General features: G+C 42.8%; 1 protein-coding gene across 1 annotated transcript in view; it reads left to right on the top strand.

Moving 5' to 3' along the window:
- Nucleotides 1–20,065, top strand: part of SORCS3 (sortilin related VPS10 domain containing receptor 3) — a 750,118-nt gene that overhangs the window by 688,989 nt on the left and 41,064 nt on the right. Inside the window, exons 20-21 of the mRNA XM_053311335.1 lie at nucleotides 11,974–12,107; nucleotides 18,642–18,765. Coding sequence (XP_053167310.1) covers nucleotides 11,974–12,107; nucleotides 18,642–18,765 — 258 coding nt within the window. The remainder of the gene's footprint in view (nucleotides 1–11,973; nucleotides 12,108–18,641; nucleotides 18,766–20,065) is intronic.

Below are 20,065 nucleotides of genomic sequence, written 5' to 3'. Positions count from 1 at the left end.
ATTATGTTTTGCTGTTTGTGTTTGGATCAATGTTGTTTAGCATTGTAAATTTGTTTTAATAAATTGTTTAAAAAACAGAAATGTTTATAATTTGGCATGGGCAAACCTGTTTCATAGAGTTTAGCTTCTTTTATGTGCAGTGCCCTCCTGTGACATTTTGTACAGTATATTCTTTTAGCATCAAACTGTAACACATTGTGCTTTTTTATTCACTTGTAACTATTTTGTAGATTGAGTAGGATCATTGCAGCTTTATGAATAAGGCACATATTAAAATGGTTGATGGAGTTGACAACTTGCTGAACTGCAGTGCACTGCACAAATCAATCACTTCTTCACATATTTAAGAATTCACAGAGTTTCCTAGCGTATTGCATTGAGTAAATCTTGCTGTTAGGTGAAGTTATACTTCCTACTTACATCTCCAAAGTCTTAATAGCAATAGCAATAGCACTTACATTTATATACCGCTTTATAGCCGGAGCTCTCTAAGCGGTTTACAATGATTTAGCATATTGCCCCCAACATTCTGGGTACTCATTTTACCGACCTCGGAAGGATGGAAGGCTGAGTCAGCCTTGAGCCCCTGGTCAGGATCGAACTTGTAACCTTCTGGTTACAGGGCGGCAGTTTTACCACTGCGCCACCAGGGGCTCTTCTTTGATCGAGCCATCTCGGTATGAACTCGAGCTGCGTTCAGCTCAACCAGGCCAAAACTGAGGCAGGCCAGGTCAGCTCGAATCCAGATTCAAGCCGAGCCAGCAAATCTGGTTTTGTGAACACAAACAGCAAAACATAATACATAGGGATATATGTCTATGTTGTAGTGTCCTTTTTAATGATTGGAATATTGATGGTATCTGAATTATACTAAGAAATTATTGCAGTACTGTTAGCTTGTTGTATTGTACAGCAAACAGTACATATTGGTCCCATTCTACCTACAGTATATATGCATAGTGTGGTGGGATGTTACTTGCTGGCTCTTCATGCAGTAATCAGGCTTGCAGATCGACAGCATGAGTCAGATGACCAACCCAGAGGCGTAACTATAGGGGGGGCAGGGGGGGCATGTGCCCCGGGTGCCATCTTTTCTGGTCACGTGGGGGGCGCCGCCATGACAAATTTTTTTTAATTTTTTTTAAATTTTTTTTATTAATACAAATGTTTCCTGCTCAATGCAGCAGCGCTGCAGCAGTCAAGGGAGCGTGTCAGTGCCCCCTCCCCCACGAGCGGTCCCTTCCACACCGCCTGCACCCCCCCATTGCTTTGCTGGCACCTGGCGGCCAGTCAGTGGCCTGGCTTGGCGGCGGCGGCGGGCGCTTGTGAGGAAAAACCTAAGTATATTGTAGTATGTTGGGGGGCGGCGGGGGCAGGGGGCGCCATTTCAGTGCTTGCCCTGGGCGCCGTTTTCCCTAGTTACGCCTCTGGACCAACCATAGCATCAATTTTTATTCAGGAACAGAGGACAGAATGACCGAATCCACCATAAAGTGGTATAGTGAGATCAGAGGAGGCCTGTGTTCAAAAAATAAATCAAAATGGGACTGAGTTTCTATTGCTTGGGGGGGGTGCCCCACACCCTCATTATTCTTAAAACTAAAGTATCTCTGACTTTAACTGTGTAGCATCATTGGGCCTGATATGATGGGTTGTTTCCCCCCCTGTAAATGGTACTTGCAGGTGAAATGATCCAGTCTGAGACTATGATTGTAAGGGTAGAGGAGCATTAACCCCTACCTCCATTCTGGTCCTGATCCAGATCAAGCCGTCCTATATTTATTTTATTTTATTTTATTTTATTTTATTTATTAGATTTATATACCACCCTTCCAAAAATGGCTCAGGGCAGTTCACAACATGATAAAAACAAATAAAACAAATTAATAATTAGAATCAAACTATTAAAACACAGTAAAACCAATACAACAGCTAAAAGCCCTAAAACAGTATAAAATTAAAACTACACATTTAAAAAGCTGAAAAAGCTTGGGTGAAGAGGTGAATCTTCAGATTTTTTTTAAAATAGTCAGGGATGGCGAGGATCACATCTCAGCAGGGAGTGCATTCCACAATCTCAGGGCAGCAATCAAGAAGGCCCGTCTCCATGCGGCCACCAGACGAGCTGGCGGTAACTGGAGACGGACCTCCTCAAGTGACCTCAGTGTACGGTGGGGCACATAACGAAGAAGGCGTTCTCTTAAATACCCAGGGCCCAAGCTGTTTAGGGCTTTATAAGTTATAACTAGCACTTTGTATTCTGCCCGGAAACCAATTGGCAAGCAGTGTAGCTCCCTCAGCAAGGGAGTAATGTGGTCTCTCCGAGATGACCCGGAGACCAACCTGGCTGCCGCATTCTGAACCAACTGCAGTTTCCAGACTACTTACAAAGGCAGCCCCATGTAGAGTGCATTACAGAAGTCCAGTCTGGAGGTTACCAACAAATGTACCACTGTTTTGAGGTCATTGATCTCAAGAAACGGACGCAGCTGACGTATCAGCCGAAGCTGATAGAAAGCACCCCTGGCCACTGCCTCAACCTGAGAAACCAGGGAGAGGTGTGAATCCAGAAGTACTCCCAGACTGTGGACCTGTTCCTTTAGGGGAAGTGTGACCCAATCTAGAACAGGTAGATCAAAATCGTCTCTGGAGTTCCGACCCCACACAATAAGTACCTCCGTCTTATCTGGATTCAGCTTCAGTTTATTCTCCCTCATCCAGCCCATTACTGCTTCCAGGCAGGCATTCAGGGAAGATATGCCATCACCTGAAGAAGTTGACATGTTATTTGCTCGGAGTGGGGGAGCTCACATTAGAACTAATTGAATTTTTTCCCCCGCTGGGTAAAAGCACACATGGGGCCCAATCCAGATAGGGATCATGGCAGAGTTAAAGCTATTCTACACTCACTGTCACAGTCAGTGTGCACTTCAGATTAACCATTTTTATTTGAATTAAAATAGTTATGTATACGGTATTTGAAGGTATTAATGTTTTATGTATTTTATCCATTTTATTGTTGTTGTGGTTTCCCTTCTTTTTCTTGTATTTATGTTGGCCTTAGGCCGAAATAAACAAATACAAATACATACACTGTCACAGTCCATCTGGATCCCCCCTCCCCCACAAGTGCTATACACAGGGGGTGGGGAAGAATGTTAGAGCCAATAACATAAGTAATGTTTTGCCTTGTTTGGCTCTTAATAAGGAAACCTTTTATTCCAGTTACACTGAAAACCTGATGTATACATGTGGGGGGGGGGGAATTGAAGTTAACACCATCTGGGTCTGAGATGAAAATCCAAGTTCTTTATGTGTTCAAATGTGGATAGTTATCATAGTGATAAAAATAATTTCTGATAACATTGAGAAAGCTAGCCAGAAAACTTTTTTGAAAAATCAGTTCATTCTACTTTAAGACTGGAGACTAGCTTGTGTAATACCTTCTTTTGAAATCATAATGGTGAAATAGATAATAGCAGGACTCTATAACATATATAAGGCTCCTGAATAAATATTAAATGAAAAATAATCAGAGAATGCCACATGGATTCTCCAAAAGCCATTTTTAAAAAATGAAATGGATTATTCGAACAAGTTAAAGTTAGGAATAATAACTCCCCAAATTAGATAAACCAGCCATTAATATCCTATGAATAATAATAACAACAACAACAACAACAACAACAACAAAAACAAACAGAAGGAATAGAACTGCCCAATGGAAGCAACATCAAGAACCTGGAAGAGAAAGAACCTTACAAATACTTGGGCATTCTCCAGGCTGATAACATCACACACACTGAAGTTAAAAGAAAAATTGGAAGTGAATACATCAGGAGAGTCAGAAAAATCCTAAAGTCCAAACTCAATGGCGGGAACACCATACAAGCCATAAACACCTGGGCTATACCTATTATAAGATACACTGCAGGAATAATAGACTGGACCCAGGCAGAGCTAGAGACGCTAGATTGTGAGACCAGGAAAATCATGACCATCAATCATGCTCTGCACCCCCGCAGTGATGTAGATAGGCTCTACATCCCTCACAGCTCAGGTGGAAGAGGAATGCTGCAAGTCCATCAAACAGTAGAGGAGGAGAAAAGAGGCCTTGAAGAATATATAATGGACAGTGAAGAAGATGCACTGAAACTGGTCAAGAACGCGAAACTATTCAACACCAATGAAACAAAACAGGCCTACAAGAAAGAACAAGTCAAGAACCGAGCAGAAAAATGGAGAAATAAGCCCCTGCATGGTCAATATTTACACAATATAAGTAGAAAATCAGACATCACCAAGACCTGGCAATGGCTTAAGAATGGTAACTTGAAGAAAGAAACAGAGGGTTTAATACTGGCTGCACAAGAACAGGCACTAAGAACAAATGCAATAAGAGCAAAAGTAGAAAAATCCACCACAAACAGCAAGTGCCGCCTTTGTAAAGAAGCAGATGAAACCGTGGACCACCTGATCAGCTGTTGTAAGAAGATTGCACAGACTGACTACAAACAAAGGCATGACAAGGTAGCAGGGATGATACACTGGAACATCTGCAAAAAATACAAGCTACCTGTAGCCAAGAATTGGTGGGACCATAAAATTGAAAAAGTTGTCGAAAATGAAGGTGTAAAAATATAATGGGACTTCCGACTACAAACAGACAAACATCTGCCACCCAAAACACCAGATATAACTGTAGTCGAGAAGAAAGAAAAACAAGTCAAAATAATCGACATAGCAATACCAGGGGATAGCAGAATAGAAGAAAAAGAAATAGAAAAAATCACCAAATACAAAGATCTACAAATTGAAATTGAAAGGCTGTGGCAGAAGAAGACCAAAATAATCCCAGTGGTAATTGGCGCCCTGGGTGCAGTTCCAAAAGACCTTGAAGAGCACCTCAACACCATAGGGGCCACAGAAATCACCATCAGCCAATTACAAAAAGCAGCTTTATTGGGAACAGCCTATATTCTGCGACGATATCTATAACAACTGACAATAAAATTCAGCCATCCCAGGTCCTTGGGAAGGACTCGATGTCTGGATAAAACAAACCAGTCAATAACACCTGTCTGACTGTGTAAACAAGAAATAATAATAATATGTATAAGATTCAAAAGTCAGGCTTATGGTGGGGGAAAGCTTTTATCCTGTTCCATTGCTAATTTGGCTTCTGTGTGTTGCTGTTGGCACCTTAAGTGACTTGTTCAGAGGTACATTGAACAATAAACCATTTCCACTGATAATGGCATGACTACTACAATTAATGAAATATTGTAATTCATACTACTTCCCACTATGAATATTCATGAAAGCGTTTAAAGGTGAAGACGCCTTACAGATTAAATAACTGACATCTAAAGTCTCCTATGCTCTGGGGACTAGTATTCGGTATCTCAGTCACTTCCTGTATCTAAATGGACAGATCCAAATTTTGGATTTGATGTTGCTGTAAAGCCCAAATCAGGTGATCTAGTGCAACTTACTGTATTGTTCCAGAATGTCAAAGCTGTCGTCGTATCTCTCTCATTTTTGTGCAAGCATCTCTCTGAGGCCTTTCAGACGACCTCCAGTGGCTGCTGCCAAGGGCTGCGGGGAAGGCAGGAGTTTGCTTGCCATGCAGTGGCCACCCTCCACTCCACCACACTGTGTGCCAACTTGAGCGGTGGCACAGTGATGGCAGAACCTGGGAGTGGGAGGATTTCCCCCCTCCGGCATCCCAGGGTGCCCCATGTTATGAGCATGGAGGCTCCTCTCCTTATCAAAGCTGCACTTGGCAGAGCTGCTCCCACCCCCACCCCCGGCTCAGTGCCAGAAATGGTGGCGGGTCTGGGGGAAGCCTCTTAACCCGGCAGTGATCGCTTAAAGGTTAAGCCTTAGCTGCTGAGGTTAAACAAACTGCAGGTACACTTAACCTCAGCTAGACATCAGGTTCAAAAGCAGGGCTAAGTGCGAGGGCAGAATCTGGCTTGGGCTCGATCCTGGCGCTTCACATGGGCAGCCAAACCGAGACTGGGCCGCCCTAGCCTGGGCTAGGCTACGCATGTGAACAGCCTTTTTTTTTTTTAACCATTCTGTCGTTTGGCTCAATTTTTTTAGGTTAGTCTTGGGTCTGTATAATGACCTCTTATCCAAAGATCAGGCAAAATTATTTGCTCAGTCATAGAGCAGCTACTTTGAACTACAATTTCTTCTTAAATGGAAAATCAGACAAGCTGAACATTATTTTAGTTAAAAACATGTTCAGCTCCCCCATTTCCATTTTGCTCTTCTTACTTCAAGCAAAAACTGTGTTCTACCCAGGTTTGGGAGCTGTGTGTGCTCCCAATTTTCAGTTGTGTGGGTGCAAACAATTAGGTAGGAGGAGGGATAAGTGATGATCATGTGGAAGCAAGGTAGGGGAAAAACCTGGGTATCTTTTCCTCCCATCTTGCTTCCACACAATCACTTCTTCCTCTTCTGCCTAGTTGTTTGCACCCACAGTTCCCAAACCTGGTTAGAACACAGTTTATGCTTATGTGAATGTTCTCTAGGTATGTTGCAGTTGTTAGCATGCTGAACTAGGGGAATCAGGTTCAACTTCCTGAAAAACTCACTGGGTGACCTGTGAAAGTTACTGAGGCTGTTCTCATGCTCAGCCTAACCCAGGCTAGGGAAGCCCAGCCTGAGTTAGGCTGCATGTGAGAAACAATGGGATTGGGTCTGATCCCAGTGGGGCAGCGCTACTTAGTCCGGCTTTTAGCCTGGATTTAGGGTGCGAGCACTCCTTTAATTTAGACTCCACATTTGTGTGTCTGTGCGGGCTGCTTGCAGCTTGGGCAGTCACAGAGATGGGTGCCCAAAGCACCCATATCCTGGGGGGATCTGCCAATGCAATGTGCATGGTGCATTGGTGCATTGTGGTGCATTGTGGGATATCTGGAGACTGGAACACATTGTCCCTGCCTCCAGATCTCCACACTGCCTGGTGCAGCAGCAGATCATCTGGGAGCCCAGTCCGTGCTCCCAGCAATGTTTACTGGATCATCTGGGGGTGGGGTGGGGGGAAGATAAGATTTCTCAGCCTTCCCCCCACCCACCCTCCCACCCTCCTGAATGGTCATGTGAATACGCTTACTCAGGGGCATACCGTCCATTAGGCAAAGGGAGACAGTTGTCTCCTGGCTCACTGCCTCAAAGAGCCCCCCAGAGGCCAGTCATGCACACCTATCCCCCATGGCTGCAATGGCCACCCAATTGCAGCTGACCACCTGGGCGGGCCGCACAATGGGCGGTGGCCTCGGTGCTGTGAGGGCAGCAATTGGGGGGGCTTTCCCTTGTCTTCAAGGCAAGACCTGAGCAGCTGCACCTGTGATCCCTCTCTCTTCTCATCCGAGTGGGAGTGGATCAGCAGCCACCTCCCCGCCTTGTCTGGCACTGGGACCATTTCCAGGATGCCCCCGCCTGTTGCGCCCCTGCCCACTCATTTGCCCCCACCTGCCCTCACCTTTTTCTCCCCTCTCCTCCAACCTTCATCCCCCAGCCAGGTCTCCTCCTCCTCTCCAGCTCCGGCTACAAACCTCGTCCAAAATATCACAGGAGAACCCAAAGTCCCCTTTCATGAGAATTCTGTATCTGCTGGTGGAGGTGCATGGCGGAGGGGGAGCCCATCAGTGTAGCCATCACAGGAATAAAAGCCACCATCGGACGGAGCTGTAGCCAGGATTGTAGGCAGCAGAACTCACAGCAGACAACGCCACTGGGATGAGAGAGTGTGGTACTGTAGCCCTAACTGTGTTTTCTTAATTTTTACAAGACCTCTTTCAGATAAATCATTTCTTTGTGATGCATCTGAAGTGTTACTAATCACAATTCTAAAATTGTTGCATTGATAGACATATTAACTTTAGTCAGTTGTAGATAATGCAAATTTATGAATAAATTTACAACCAGATTTATCTCCCAGATGTCCTATATAGCCAGCATCTCTGCCCCTCCCCCGTCCCTTTCCATGGCACCAGGAAGAGTGGAGGGGGCTGCGTGACATGCTGGCAGAGCCTTGTACCACTTATATGCTCTCCATTAACTTTGCTCTCATTTACTATCCACAGCAGTGTAGAAATATAACTAATAAATGCCATTATCCAGCAAAACCTTTCCAAATATACATGCAGGAAGTTGGGAGACTGGGCGGGGGGGGGGGGCTTGGGCATATGCTCCATATTTAGCAGACACTTTCCCATCCCTTTAAATTCTGTTTAAGCTCACTAAAGTCCAGAGAGTTGGACTCAGACTTGGGAAATGTGTGGGCTCAACTACTATTCACTGAGGGCAAGTCATAAGTCTGTTAAACTTAGTTCCCCATCTGCATAAATGGGGCTCAACCCAGCCTTGCTAGACCATTAGAAGTATTTTTCCATGGTTTGTCTTCAGAAAAATGCTGGAAACATGGACAGCAAGCAGGTGGTGTTTCTGCGTGCATCAGCATGGAGACTAATCCCCAAGTCTTTATATATTTTTAAAAGCATCTGAAGAGGGCTGTAAGTGTTGTATAAATTAGTGATAGTCAGCTTCTTTGCCCATGGGGGCTGGACAATCAAGTGAGAGGAGTTGGATCACATGCCCCCTTTCTCCATGCATGCATTGAGTGTCTCTAAATAGGCCTCATGTGTACATGCATTGGGCTCTCTCCACATGATTGAGAATGCTGCTTTTTCAGGTTTCCTGATAGCTCAAGGAAAGCCCACTGTGTATACAGTTATGCATGCAGTTCTGTGCAGTGGCCCATTCACTCATAATGGGGGTCCTCTGTTGTTTTTGCCTCTGTTGCATAAATCTAGTGGTGACTAAGCTATGTCACCATGGAAGAGACATGGAGATGACTACTCCTCTCCCCCATGATCATCATACTGACAAAATATGGGTATACAATAGGGGTGTGCAAACTGGTTCAAACTTGAATCAGTAGTTAGAGTAGAATTGGACCAATTTGACTGATTCAAGCTCGAACTGGAGTGGCCCTCCAAAAGGTGGGGGCAGTCTGAGTTGGGCCGAACTGAGCCCGGTTCTGATCGAATTGATTCGGCCTGGTTCAACCGGTTCTAGTGCTTGCAAAGGGGAATCAGTAAGGATTCCACTTTACAAGCATTGGGGGAACCCTTTTGTGTTGGAAAAGGACAGGTGGGTGGGAGGATACCTTATGCATCGCAACGGGCTGGCAGTGGCTCCCCAGGCTCCAACTGGTGCTCCCCCCCATAAGTGCAGCCCACGGGAGCCATGCTGCCACTGCGTATAAGGTAAGCTTCTCACCGCTGTGCTGCCCACCCCTTTTCCAACACTGTAGGGTTCCCCCAATGCTTGTAAAAGGGAATCCTTAACAGATTCCCCTTTGCAAGCATTATAATCTGGCCAAACAGGTTTGAACTGTTTCGACCCGGTTCTAGGCATCAACTGGACCACTGTCCGGTTCTAATGAACTGGTTCACAGACTGGGTGGTTCGGTTCAAGTTTGATTCAAACTCAAACTGAACTACCCAGAGCAGTTCTGTACACACCTGTAGTATATAATCATTGTTTTACTCTTCCTTAAGCACTTATCAATCTGTGCATTTCTCGAGTAGACCAGGCTTTCATGAACCTTACTAAAGGGTTTGTGTTTTGTACCAGTTTTTAGTCAAAATAATTCTAGAGTGAATTAACAAGTTGCCTAAACTATAATCATACATTGGTTGAAATATATCGTGGTGGTGGGCTAGTCATGTCACTAAGGCTGAAATCCTGTGCAGACTTACTTGTAAGTCCAATGGATCTCCTTTGAACCTGCTTCTGAATAAACATGCATAGGCTCTGACTGTAACGTTGTGATCCTAAATACACTGAATAGAGAGCGAGTCTCATGGAACTCAAAAGAACTTACTGCTAAGTAAACAGAATTGTGTCATAAAGGTGTCAAAGTAATTTAATATACAAGTATTATTACATTTAATGATTACCTTTCCCAGATAATTTCCTTGGGATCCCACCTATACTGTATGAAGCATGCTTTTTAAATTAATTATAATTCCAGCATCCATCAGGATACATTTCATTTAGCCTTTCTGAATTAGACACCACTGAAAGAATATTGTATGGAAGTTCTCTCAAACTTGTGCTGACAGAATACCTTTTTTCTGGTCATTAAATTTTACATTTCCCACATCAGTTTGTACATGATAATGCAGTGTTTTGAATGTGTATGCACTGAAGAATCATTCAGAAAGTCATTTTATGGATGCAAAACATTATATTAGAACTGGCCCAGAGAATGTGTTGATTAAACATGAGATCTCCCACCTGGTTGCAATTAGAGCAGTTTACCTGACCATAATACTTTAGCAACAGCAAGAAACAATCAGTTATTCTAAGCGTGCCCACACCACACAACAATGAGAAATTAAAATTCCATTCCACACATGCATACTAGCAAAAACAATTGAGGGGGGAAACAGATGGAGAGAAAGCCAAAGTTTCAGTTAAAAACTTCACATTTTCCCATCTGTTTTCTCCATTTCCATTCTTTTCTTTCTTTTTCTTTTTTTCTTTTTTGGTCCCTTATTGGTGACAATATGAATGCCTAATTTCTTGATATGGAAACTTTACAGCTATTTTTGCCATCTGCTGAATTACTCTGAGAGCACTGGAGTAAGTTTGGTTATCTAGAAGTAAATCCTTTTTGCTTGCTAGTATACTTTCCTGTTCAGGGTGTATATTCTCCCCCCACCCTGCCGTCTTGTTTTAGAAAAAGAATTGCATGATCATGTATAATTTTATAATATGGATAACTGTATTTCAGTGAGGCTGTTCTCAAGCACAGCCTAACCCAGGCTAGGGAAGGCCAGCCTGGTTAGGCTGCTGTGTGTGAGAACCGCCAGGATTGGGCCTGATCCTGGAATGGAAGTGGCACCTAGCCCAGCTTTTAGCCAAGATATAGGAAGCGAGCACTCCCTTAACCCAGTTTTCCTGCTCATGTGCAAACTCAAGTTACTTCCAGCCCGGCTATGAACAGAGACGGGCACCTAAAATGTCCATCTCCTGGCGGAATTCCCCAGTGCATCATTCATGTCATGCATAGCATTGTGGGATATCTGGAGGCCAGGATGTGTCATCCTGGCCTCTGGAGCTGCATGCTGTACCACACAGCACTGCTCATCTGGTGAGTTTAACCAGCCTTCCCTGCCAGTGCCACCTACCTGCCACCCTGCCCGGTCGTGTGAACAACCTCAATATGTGCTTGAACACAGTTAAGAATTAAAGTTATGTAGGTGATTGCCCAGAGTATCTTGCTTTACACCCTGTCAAGTCTGAAGAATGTGTGTCTGTAACAGTGCATATCCCTGGTGCAAGTGGGAAACAATTGGTGCTCCATTTACAAATATTTTAAAGAAACATGCATCTTATGCATACATGCCAGACATAACTGACAGAACATTTGTGTATTTATATTCATTAGGTTTTCAAAAAGGTTAGTCATGATTAAGTCTCATTGAAATTAATGAGACTCAAGTTAGTTATGATTCAATGGTGCTGAGTCATGAGTGGGCTGGTTCTAGTTCAGATAGTACTCCATCTGTCCAGCCCACCACATGCAATGAGGACATGCATGTGCCATGAGCATGCCTGTCCTGCCCCCACCCCTTCCAGTGCACAGGGGCACCTCTCTCTAATTGCATGGAAGTTTTGTCCAAAGTGCTTCTATATGCATATTAGAAATACTAGTTTAAACTAGCATTTCTAGCAGAGGGGTTGTTTGGATGTACTGCTCTTCCAGTGCATTAGGAAAAAGCTCCCCAGCATATTGGGAGGGGGAGAGGACTGCGTGCTCATAATTCATACATGTCCTTATCGCATGTGGTCAAGCCAGCAGCTGAAGCATCTGAACCGGCCCACTAACTTTATTTGGGTACAACCCATTGTCTCCATGAATATAAACCAGCTGTCTTTCTACAGGTCCGGTGGAGCGTGTCCATTTGAGCATCCCCTTTGTGACCATCAGGAACAAGGAAGTAAATCTCACTGCTGTGGTTTGGCCTAGTCAGTCGGGCACCCTCACTTACTTCTGGTGGTTTGGCAACAACACAAAGGTTTGATCATTTAAAAAGAATAAAATATATCTTGCTCATTTTCTTTTGAAGGAGAATTTGTAATACATGACATTCTGATTGTATAAAGGAGCATAGCTATAATTGAACAAAGGGGGACAAATACCCCTGGGCTGGCATTAGATGGGTGACAGCTCACTCTTCACTTTCCCCCACCTATTTCCTCAACTCATTGGCACAATGTTGGCTCCTGATTGGAGGACTCACCTTGGCTGCAAAAAGGATTAGCTCTCTCCAGGAGGTATATATATGTAGGTTTGTTTTGTTTTTTAAAAAGAGCAAGGGGAATGCACACATGCAAGTGTGTGTCTGTATGAAAGGGTCTGCAAGCATGGGGAGTGGGTGATACTATTTGCACAGGAGCAAGAGAAAGGGCATGCCAATAATGTTTTGTTTTTCACCATGTTCTGCAACAAACCCTGGCGGGGGGAGGAGAAGGGGGACAGGGACCCATCTTCACTTTTGTCCCAGAGCCCACTCCACCCTTGTCCACACAACATACACACACACTCACCGCTCATGTACCTTTTGGATCATGTGACTTTTTGATCTTAAGTATGGGGCTCCAATTTGACTGAGTTGTAAAAGCAGTATAATTTCTCCTTTTTATCTAAAAAAAAATGTCAGTTCTTAAACTTTCCTCCTTTCATTTGCTCCCCCTCCCCCTTGCCTCCCACTCCTTGTTGTTGTTTGCAGGAGTCTTTACAATGTGCAGTTAGTTATTATTGGAACACTGTGTTTAGATGCATTGTTATTACCAGAATTCAAAATTATATACCACTATATACTGGATAATGCTGGGCTTTCTGCTCAGCATTCAAAAACGGTTGGTGATCAAATAATCATCAGTGTTACCAATATGATTGTCAAAATCTACTTATAATGTTAGAATCCAGCACAGCACTTCCAAGCCATTGGAGACAAAATAACTTTTTGGTGTCATGTTCACGCTAAGATCACAAACAGTTCTCTCCTTGCCTGCCCATGCTGCTTGTTGTTTCTTTTGGGGAGGTGTCAGTGAAATATCTGTGAAAATGCTGTTGACTGCTCAGTGACAATTAGTCTCCCATTCTATAGAGCCTTGCCAATGTACATTCTTTTGATACCAAGCATCATAGATATGGAAAGCAGACTCTAGTGGCTGCTTAATTAAATGTTGCCCCTATAGGTGATAGCAGGAGACCAAAAATTTTAAGCCTGGCAGATCCAAGAGTTTGATGTTTGTGTTTATGTATCACTTCTTGCCTGAACCACTGGAACAGTGGTTTTCAAACTGTGTTCTGGGGTCCTTTAGAAGCATACTGGGATTTCTAAAAGAGATGAGTAATGGTGGACAAGCTTTCAAGAAAACAGCTTGCTTGATGCTATTGATCTTCCCTGCATGGGCATCCCAGTATTGTGTGTGCTCTGGAGCAAATTCTTGGTTTATGTGGGTGAGGCAGCTGGCCCTCAGTCTAAACACTTGCTGCCACCTGTTTAGGGTTTTTAGCTTTTTTGACTGGTTCTACTCCCAGTCACTGAAACCTCTGTTTCTCAGTAACAAAAACACAGTAGTGTGGTAAATAAATAGGGCAAGTAGGCGTGAAGTAGGAACAAAACAACAGGTGGAGACAATGGTTTACAGTAATAAAATTTTCAAAAATCCAAAAAACAGTACAGAAGCAATTGAGGAAAAGTTCAGTTAAGCAAGAGTATGATTAAAAGCATTGAACAAACAAGCTTGCTAGCCTTCTAAACTAAGGGCTAGCAGGTTCTAGTAGGCCCAGCTCTCTCATTGCCAATTCCCCAGCAGCTTTAGCCCTCAATATCTAACATCCCCCTTCCCTAGTTTAGTTTATGCCACTCTGATTTAGCAGTGAACATTTTTAGTTAATTTTCCAACCTTCCAGCCTCTCAGCTCATACAGCAGTCCTCTTCCGTCCTCTCTTCACCCTTTCTTTTTATTCACTTCTTCTCCCAGGCCTCCTAGGAAGCATTGTGACATATTGTCATAATCACATTAGTAGCCATTTGGAACTGGACCCTAACTTTTGAGAGTGTTGCACTGTTGTCAGAAGTTCCTCTGAGAAATGGAAAGAGGGTTGTGCATGTGCAAAGACCCCTTGCACATGTGCAACTCTTCTTTTTGGAGGCATAGCAAGGTTGGAGTGGGCCCTGGAGCAAAAAGTGAAGATGGGCCCCATCTCCCAACTTTTCCTCTGTGAGGGGAGGGTAAAGAGCAGCCTGCCACAGAGCCAGTGGGCCCCCTTCCTCAGGGGCCCAGGGGCATTTGTCGTTCCGTTATAGCTATGCCCCTACTTCCTCAAAGGAGCTTCCAAGGATCCAAGCCTTGCTCCACTGAAAGTTAGGTTCTACTCCTTGGTCTGCTGCTAAATCAGAGTTGTATAAACTAAACTAGGGAAGGGGGATGTTAGATGTTGAGTTTCTTGTCTCAGTGTTGGAGCTCAGACTCAGTGACTTTGAGATACTTTAGAGCCTAAAATGGATATTTCAAACAAAGACTAGATTCCATTTGCATGCTTAGAAATTGCGAATGGGAGTAATTGTGGTTGTACTTTTATACCTGCAATTTAATACTTATCTATGTCTGTGCCTCTGATTCATGGGTACAATCACAAACTTAAGCTCTTTAAACTGCAGGTGCAAAATGGCATCAAAATAAGGGCAGTTTAAAGCTAGTAAGAATACTTGGCTTTGTGAAATGACAATAATCATGGGAGGAAGGAGCAGAATGCTAAGCAGTGCTGCCACACTGACAGCTTCTTGGATGATTTTCTATTTCCCACTAATTCACAAGAAGGGCTAAAAACAGCTGCAGTACTGCTTTTCTCCTAGGACCCCCTCTTCTGTTGCTATCTCTTGAGGGTTCCACTCTTCTGAATTCCTATTATTCCCTGACTTCTTTTTATGCACACTCTGGGAGAAGAGAACTCAAGGGATCATTTCCTTGAGCATCACAAGCCCATGGGGCTCGAGGAGCAATTCTAGGACTCTTCACATGAGTACTGATCGGTAGCCACAAAGCCTTACAAGTTACACTAAAGCTTCCGAAATTCTATGGGTAAAAATCCCATACATTCAGCAACATTTCTGTTCAAACAAAGGCAATTAATCTCTGGATATTGAACTGCAATCCATAGTCTCCCTGTTCTGTTCTTATGTGTGCACATGCTTGGAAGAATGTGTGTGCACTGCTAGAGACCTTTGACAGCAGACATAGCCAGATACTAATTAGTGCTGTCACTGAGATTTAAACTTCTGGGCTTGGAAATACAAGCTTCAGAGATAATACTTTCATTAAGTAAGAGACTTCGGAATTTTACTGCAAGCACAAGTCGAATACCTCTCTCCCCCCTTCCATTCATCCTCCCTCCCTCTAAATACTCTTTCCCCAGTGACACAGCCTCTTTTCCATTCCCTCATACCTGTCTTGTGTGCCTAGAGTTGCAGAAGCTCTAGCAGTGGAAGCCATAGGCAGATAATGTGGGGAGGAGATCTCCCCCTGACCTTTCATTTCCTACACCTAGGGAGCTTCATAGCAAAATGCCATCTTAGGATGAAATTGCCCCTGGGAATTTAGTTTCCCCAAGGGATGCAGCAGCTACCTTGGCTATGCACACACCAGGATCCAGAGAAGGAAAGGGACAAGGGGATACTTCCCCCTTCTTCTTTCCCTCTGTAGCTTTCTGAAGCTGCCACCACTGAGAGTGATTAAAAAGAAGTCCCCTGAGAGTGATTAAAAAGAAAGAGTGGGGGTGGATGATTGGTGAGGGGAAGGAGTTGGATAGCTGGGTTGGAGGGGGTTTAGGGAAGGCTGAAATCTTGTTTGGCTCAAACATAAGCCAAGGTACTTCCCAGTTGTTTGAGAAGTATTCTATATTTCTGAGCCAAACCCGATGCAAGCTAAGGACGGGTGGGCTTGACCATCACTAATAATAATGCAGTTATCCAAGTACCTCAGGCCACTGTGAAATTTGAATTGATCCAAACAAATATCCAAGTAAAATAGAATAATTACCTATGCCTTACAGAAAATAGTTGATGTTATGCCTGCTGCGGTTATAGGTTTAAAATATGCATGAACCTATCGATGTTGCCATTATTACAAAACATTACCTGTATTTTTTTGGTACTGAAGGAGCAATGCAGCTATGGGATAGAACTTTCATTATGCAGCTGTAGAGAAGAGGTTTCCTTCTCCCCTGCCACTTTCTTGCTTTGGTAGAGTATGGGTTCCATTCCATCATATTCTGCCTTAGATAAAAGGACTGATCCATGCCTTAGAAAACCTGCTGAGCCAAACAGCCTGCTTGCTTTGCATTAGAGCTTGATGTGTGGCTAGCAGGCTGTCTGATTGATCAATATTTCAGTGCACAATAAGAAATTTTCCTCACACAACTTTTCCATACTAAAAATCAAATTTACAGTGTGATGGGAAGATCTGGAGCAATGCTTCATTGCACTGCCAGTTAGACTGTTAGCTGAAGACAGTGGTGCATTGGAAGCTAATTTTGATTTGGGTGAAACTGGCAACTACTGATGCGATGGACTCCTCCAGAAGAGTGTTGCAGGCTGTTTGTGGACTCAGAGTAACAAAAAAACAATGTGAAGGATCTGAAATGTAGTACATAAAAACAAAACAACAGATCCTGATAATATAACCCCAAACAACAAGAAAAACCACTAAATTTGTGAATATAAATTATATTGAAAGTAGATCAATAATTTATATATGATGATCCGGATATGTATAAATAAGATGTAATGACCAAACATTTATAACAATGTATATATACAAACAATGGAACAATAATATCAAAAACTATGAGACCACAACAGCTTTCCGATATTATATGCTGCTTCAATATGTCTTTTTCAAGTGTCCAATAAATTCAACAAATCTCCAATAAGTATCAGCAGTGGTGTCTTGCTATTGGTTTTTCTGTTGGATGATGAGGATTTCTCGGAGGGAATCCATCGGTTGTTTCCTGTCATCTGTCCATTCTGTCTCCCCGAAGTTTTCCAACAGGCTCAGAGCTTAATTGAGAGTCCCACCACAATAAATATACAGCTGCATTTTATGCATGTCTTATACAAGGCTCTGATTTTTTTCCACCCTAAATAGAGCTATTGTAGTGAAGTGCTGGTCCACTGCTTTAGCAATATACCTAAAGGCCAATTTGCTTGGATTAACACAGGTCCAGTTTAATAAATTTGTCTGGCTCTCTAATAGGTTTTGAGCAAATGAACCTTAAACGCCTTGATTTAATTTAGAGTTAGGTTCCAGACTTCAGTAGCTGAATTAAATCTAAGGAAGTAGCAGAATGTTAAAACTCGTGATGGAAGTGAAATCAGCCATGGTAATAGGTCATCCATCATGAAAAGGGAGGGTAATTTTTAAAAACAAAATTGGCTTCTGCTATCTCTCCTGATTGGGGAAACAGTACTGTGGCCTCCAAGTTCTATTGTGCCTGCAAAGGGTTCATAATTTTGGTATAGTGGTCATCTTATTTTTTTTAAGAAATGATATAACTGAACTCTATAAAACAGAGGGAAAGAAACCTGGGAGATGCCAGAGTGTGTGGAATAGCTTTCCAAAAAGCAAATGCTAAAATGTTGGGCCCTTGGGGACCAAGTCTATGGTATCTCCATGCTTTAAATATAATCAAGTGAAAGTTTATATAATAAGCAGATATGGAAAATCATTCCATTCCTTTCCACAGTGTACTTTTGTTGTTGAGGCATCATGGAGGGTACCCAAGATCCACATCCCCTTCCCAGGGTTCTGCACTCTTCCAACAGCAGCAAGGTACTTAGAGGCTCAGATTAGGCTGGAAAGCAGAAATGAGCAGCTTAAGGGGTGCTCTCGCTCCTGAAAATATGTATATGGAGCTTGTTCTCTTCCACCTCTTTCCATCACAGATGCCCTCATTCCATCCACCAGCAAAGAAAGCCATCAGTGCAATAACATCCCTCAAGCTGATCTTGAAGGAACAGTTGTGATACATTCACTCCCTGATACTGGACAGTTATTGCCTCCCTAGGAACAATCTCAGCTTACCCTGGGGCAGCAGCAGTGGCTTTATTTCAGAAAGGGAAAAGAAGAATCTTGATAGGGATGCCCGACATCTAGTGATAGTTGCCTTCTTTAAGTTGGTTAAACTTAAAGAAACCGGGCCAAATTTTTCTTGGCCTTATGAGATGGTCATTTTATTTCAGACAAAAATATGAAGCATACATAACAACCTATCTGCTCACCACTGGTTTGTCTTCTTATGAAATAAACATGGGACATGAAATTTCCTAAGCAGCTTCTGGGGATCTCTAGAAATTGAAATTGGACACATTATCTATTTTTTAAAAATTACACATTAAATTTATGTCCACTTTTGTATGTGACTCGTGTAAGTTCTAAATGTCTCATATCCTAGAAACATGGACATTCTTGTTGAATAGTTAATAAATTGGCTCAGAATAGAACAATACATTGACTCTGATCACATGTGACATTTGCAGCCATTCATCACCTTGGACAGCAGCATCTCTTATACTTTTACCACTGAGGGAATGAATACTATCACAGTACAGGTCTCAGCTGGCAGCATCCTCATCCAAGATACCAAGGATATTGCTGTGCATGGTAAGCAGGCAGATGCTTTCAAATTATGTCTCTGGGTGTATCAGTCATTATATTTAATAGTATTGATTTTGAAAGGAAGACTTTTAATGTCCAAGGAATGTTTCATCAAAACTGAATCAGACTATGACTTTTCAAATTTGCAAATCAAAATTGAGGAGGTTTTTTTAACTGAAACATGAATTAGTCACATACAGACCTATGATGCTCAGCCATCTAAAATGTCACTCTGCACAAAATTGTGAGAGCAGTGGGGTGAATTGTCAGGTGCTGATAGCAGTGGGTAATCATACAATATCAGTGGCTGTACTTGAATGACCTCCATTAGAAGAAACAAATACATAATTTTCCAGAGGGTTTCCTAGTACATCTAGGAAACAAATGCTATTGGATCTCTAAGTTCTGCTGTGTTTCTTTATTCTCCTTATCTTCTTTTTTCATGTCTCTTTTTTCTTCCCCTTCCTCCAAATCCTACCATGGTCTTGGCTATTATCAAGGTGTGGAAGCATGTAAGGGTGTAGTTAGGCCATGAAGGAGCAAAAGGATAATATCAGATGGCCCTCTTGTTGGTCCCTGATTTCCGAGAGGTTCGGGGCTCTCGGACCCGTGAAAGGGTCTTTTTGGTTGCTGCCCCATTTCTTTGGAACTCTCTTCCCCTCCAGATTCATTTAGCCCCTTCCTTATTGATCTTCAAATCTCTATTGAAGACTTTTCCCTTTCACCAGGCTTTTGCCCTGTATTTTACCTATTAGTTTTTTGTTAGTTACTTTAGTTTTTAATTTAGAATGTAATTTTTAATGTTGCCTTGTTTGCATGTTTTTGTGCACTATCTGGAGTCTTCGGAGTGGGCGGTATATTAAATGTTTCAAATAAATTAAATAAATAAATAAATAAATTGATAATCTCTTCTGAAAAGGCTGAAACCAGTGTTTAAAGGCATCCTGTATTTACTACATGATTTAAAGTGTTTTCTGTCCATTTCCACTGTCTTGGGTTTGGGGATCTAATTTAGCAAAAGTTGCTTAAAGACTGACAGTGACATTCTAAAGTCCCCAATGATCCTCCCTCCCTCGAGCATTCAGAATACTTATCCCCAGGCTGCCCAGCCCCTCTGTGACATGTAATAATCTATGCCAATGGTATCCTTACAAGTCACATCTCTGTTTCTAAAGTTCCCCTGTGATGTGAGCCATTAAGAGAGGTGAAGCAGACAAGTGAGTATAGAATTCCAGTAAGGGACACTTTCCTTACTAGAGTTAAAGGAGGCTCTGAGTCCAGCAGGGGACAGATTCTATGCTGGGTC

This window comes from Hemicordylus capensis, chromosome 3 (genome assembly GCF_027244095.1).
Source record: "Hemicordylus capensis ecotype Gifberg chromosome 3, rHemCap1.1.pri, whole genome shotgun sequence".
Lineage (NCBI taxonomy): Eukaryota > Metazoa > Chordata > Lepidosauria > Squamata > Cordylidae > Hemicordylus > Hemicordylus capensis.
The sequence above is the reverse complement of the archived record's forward strand: the minus strand, read 5'-3'. Positions and strand labels throughout refer to the sequence as shown.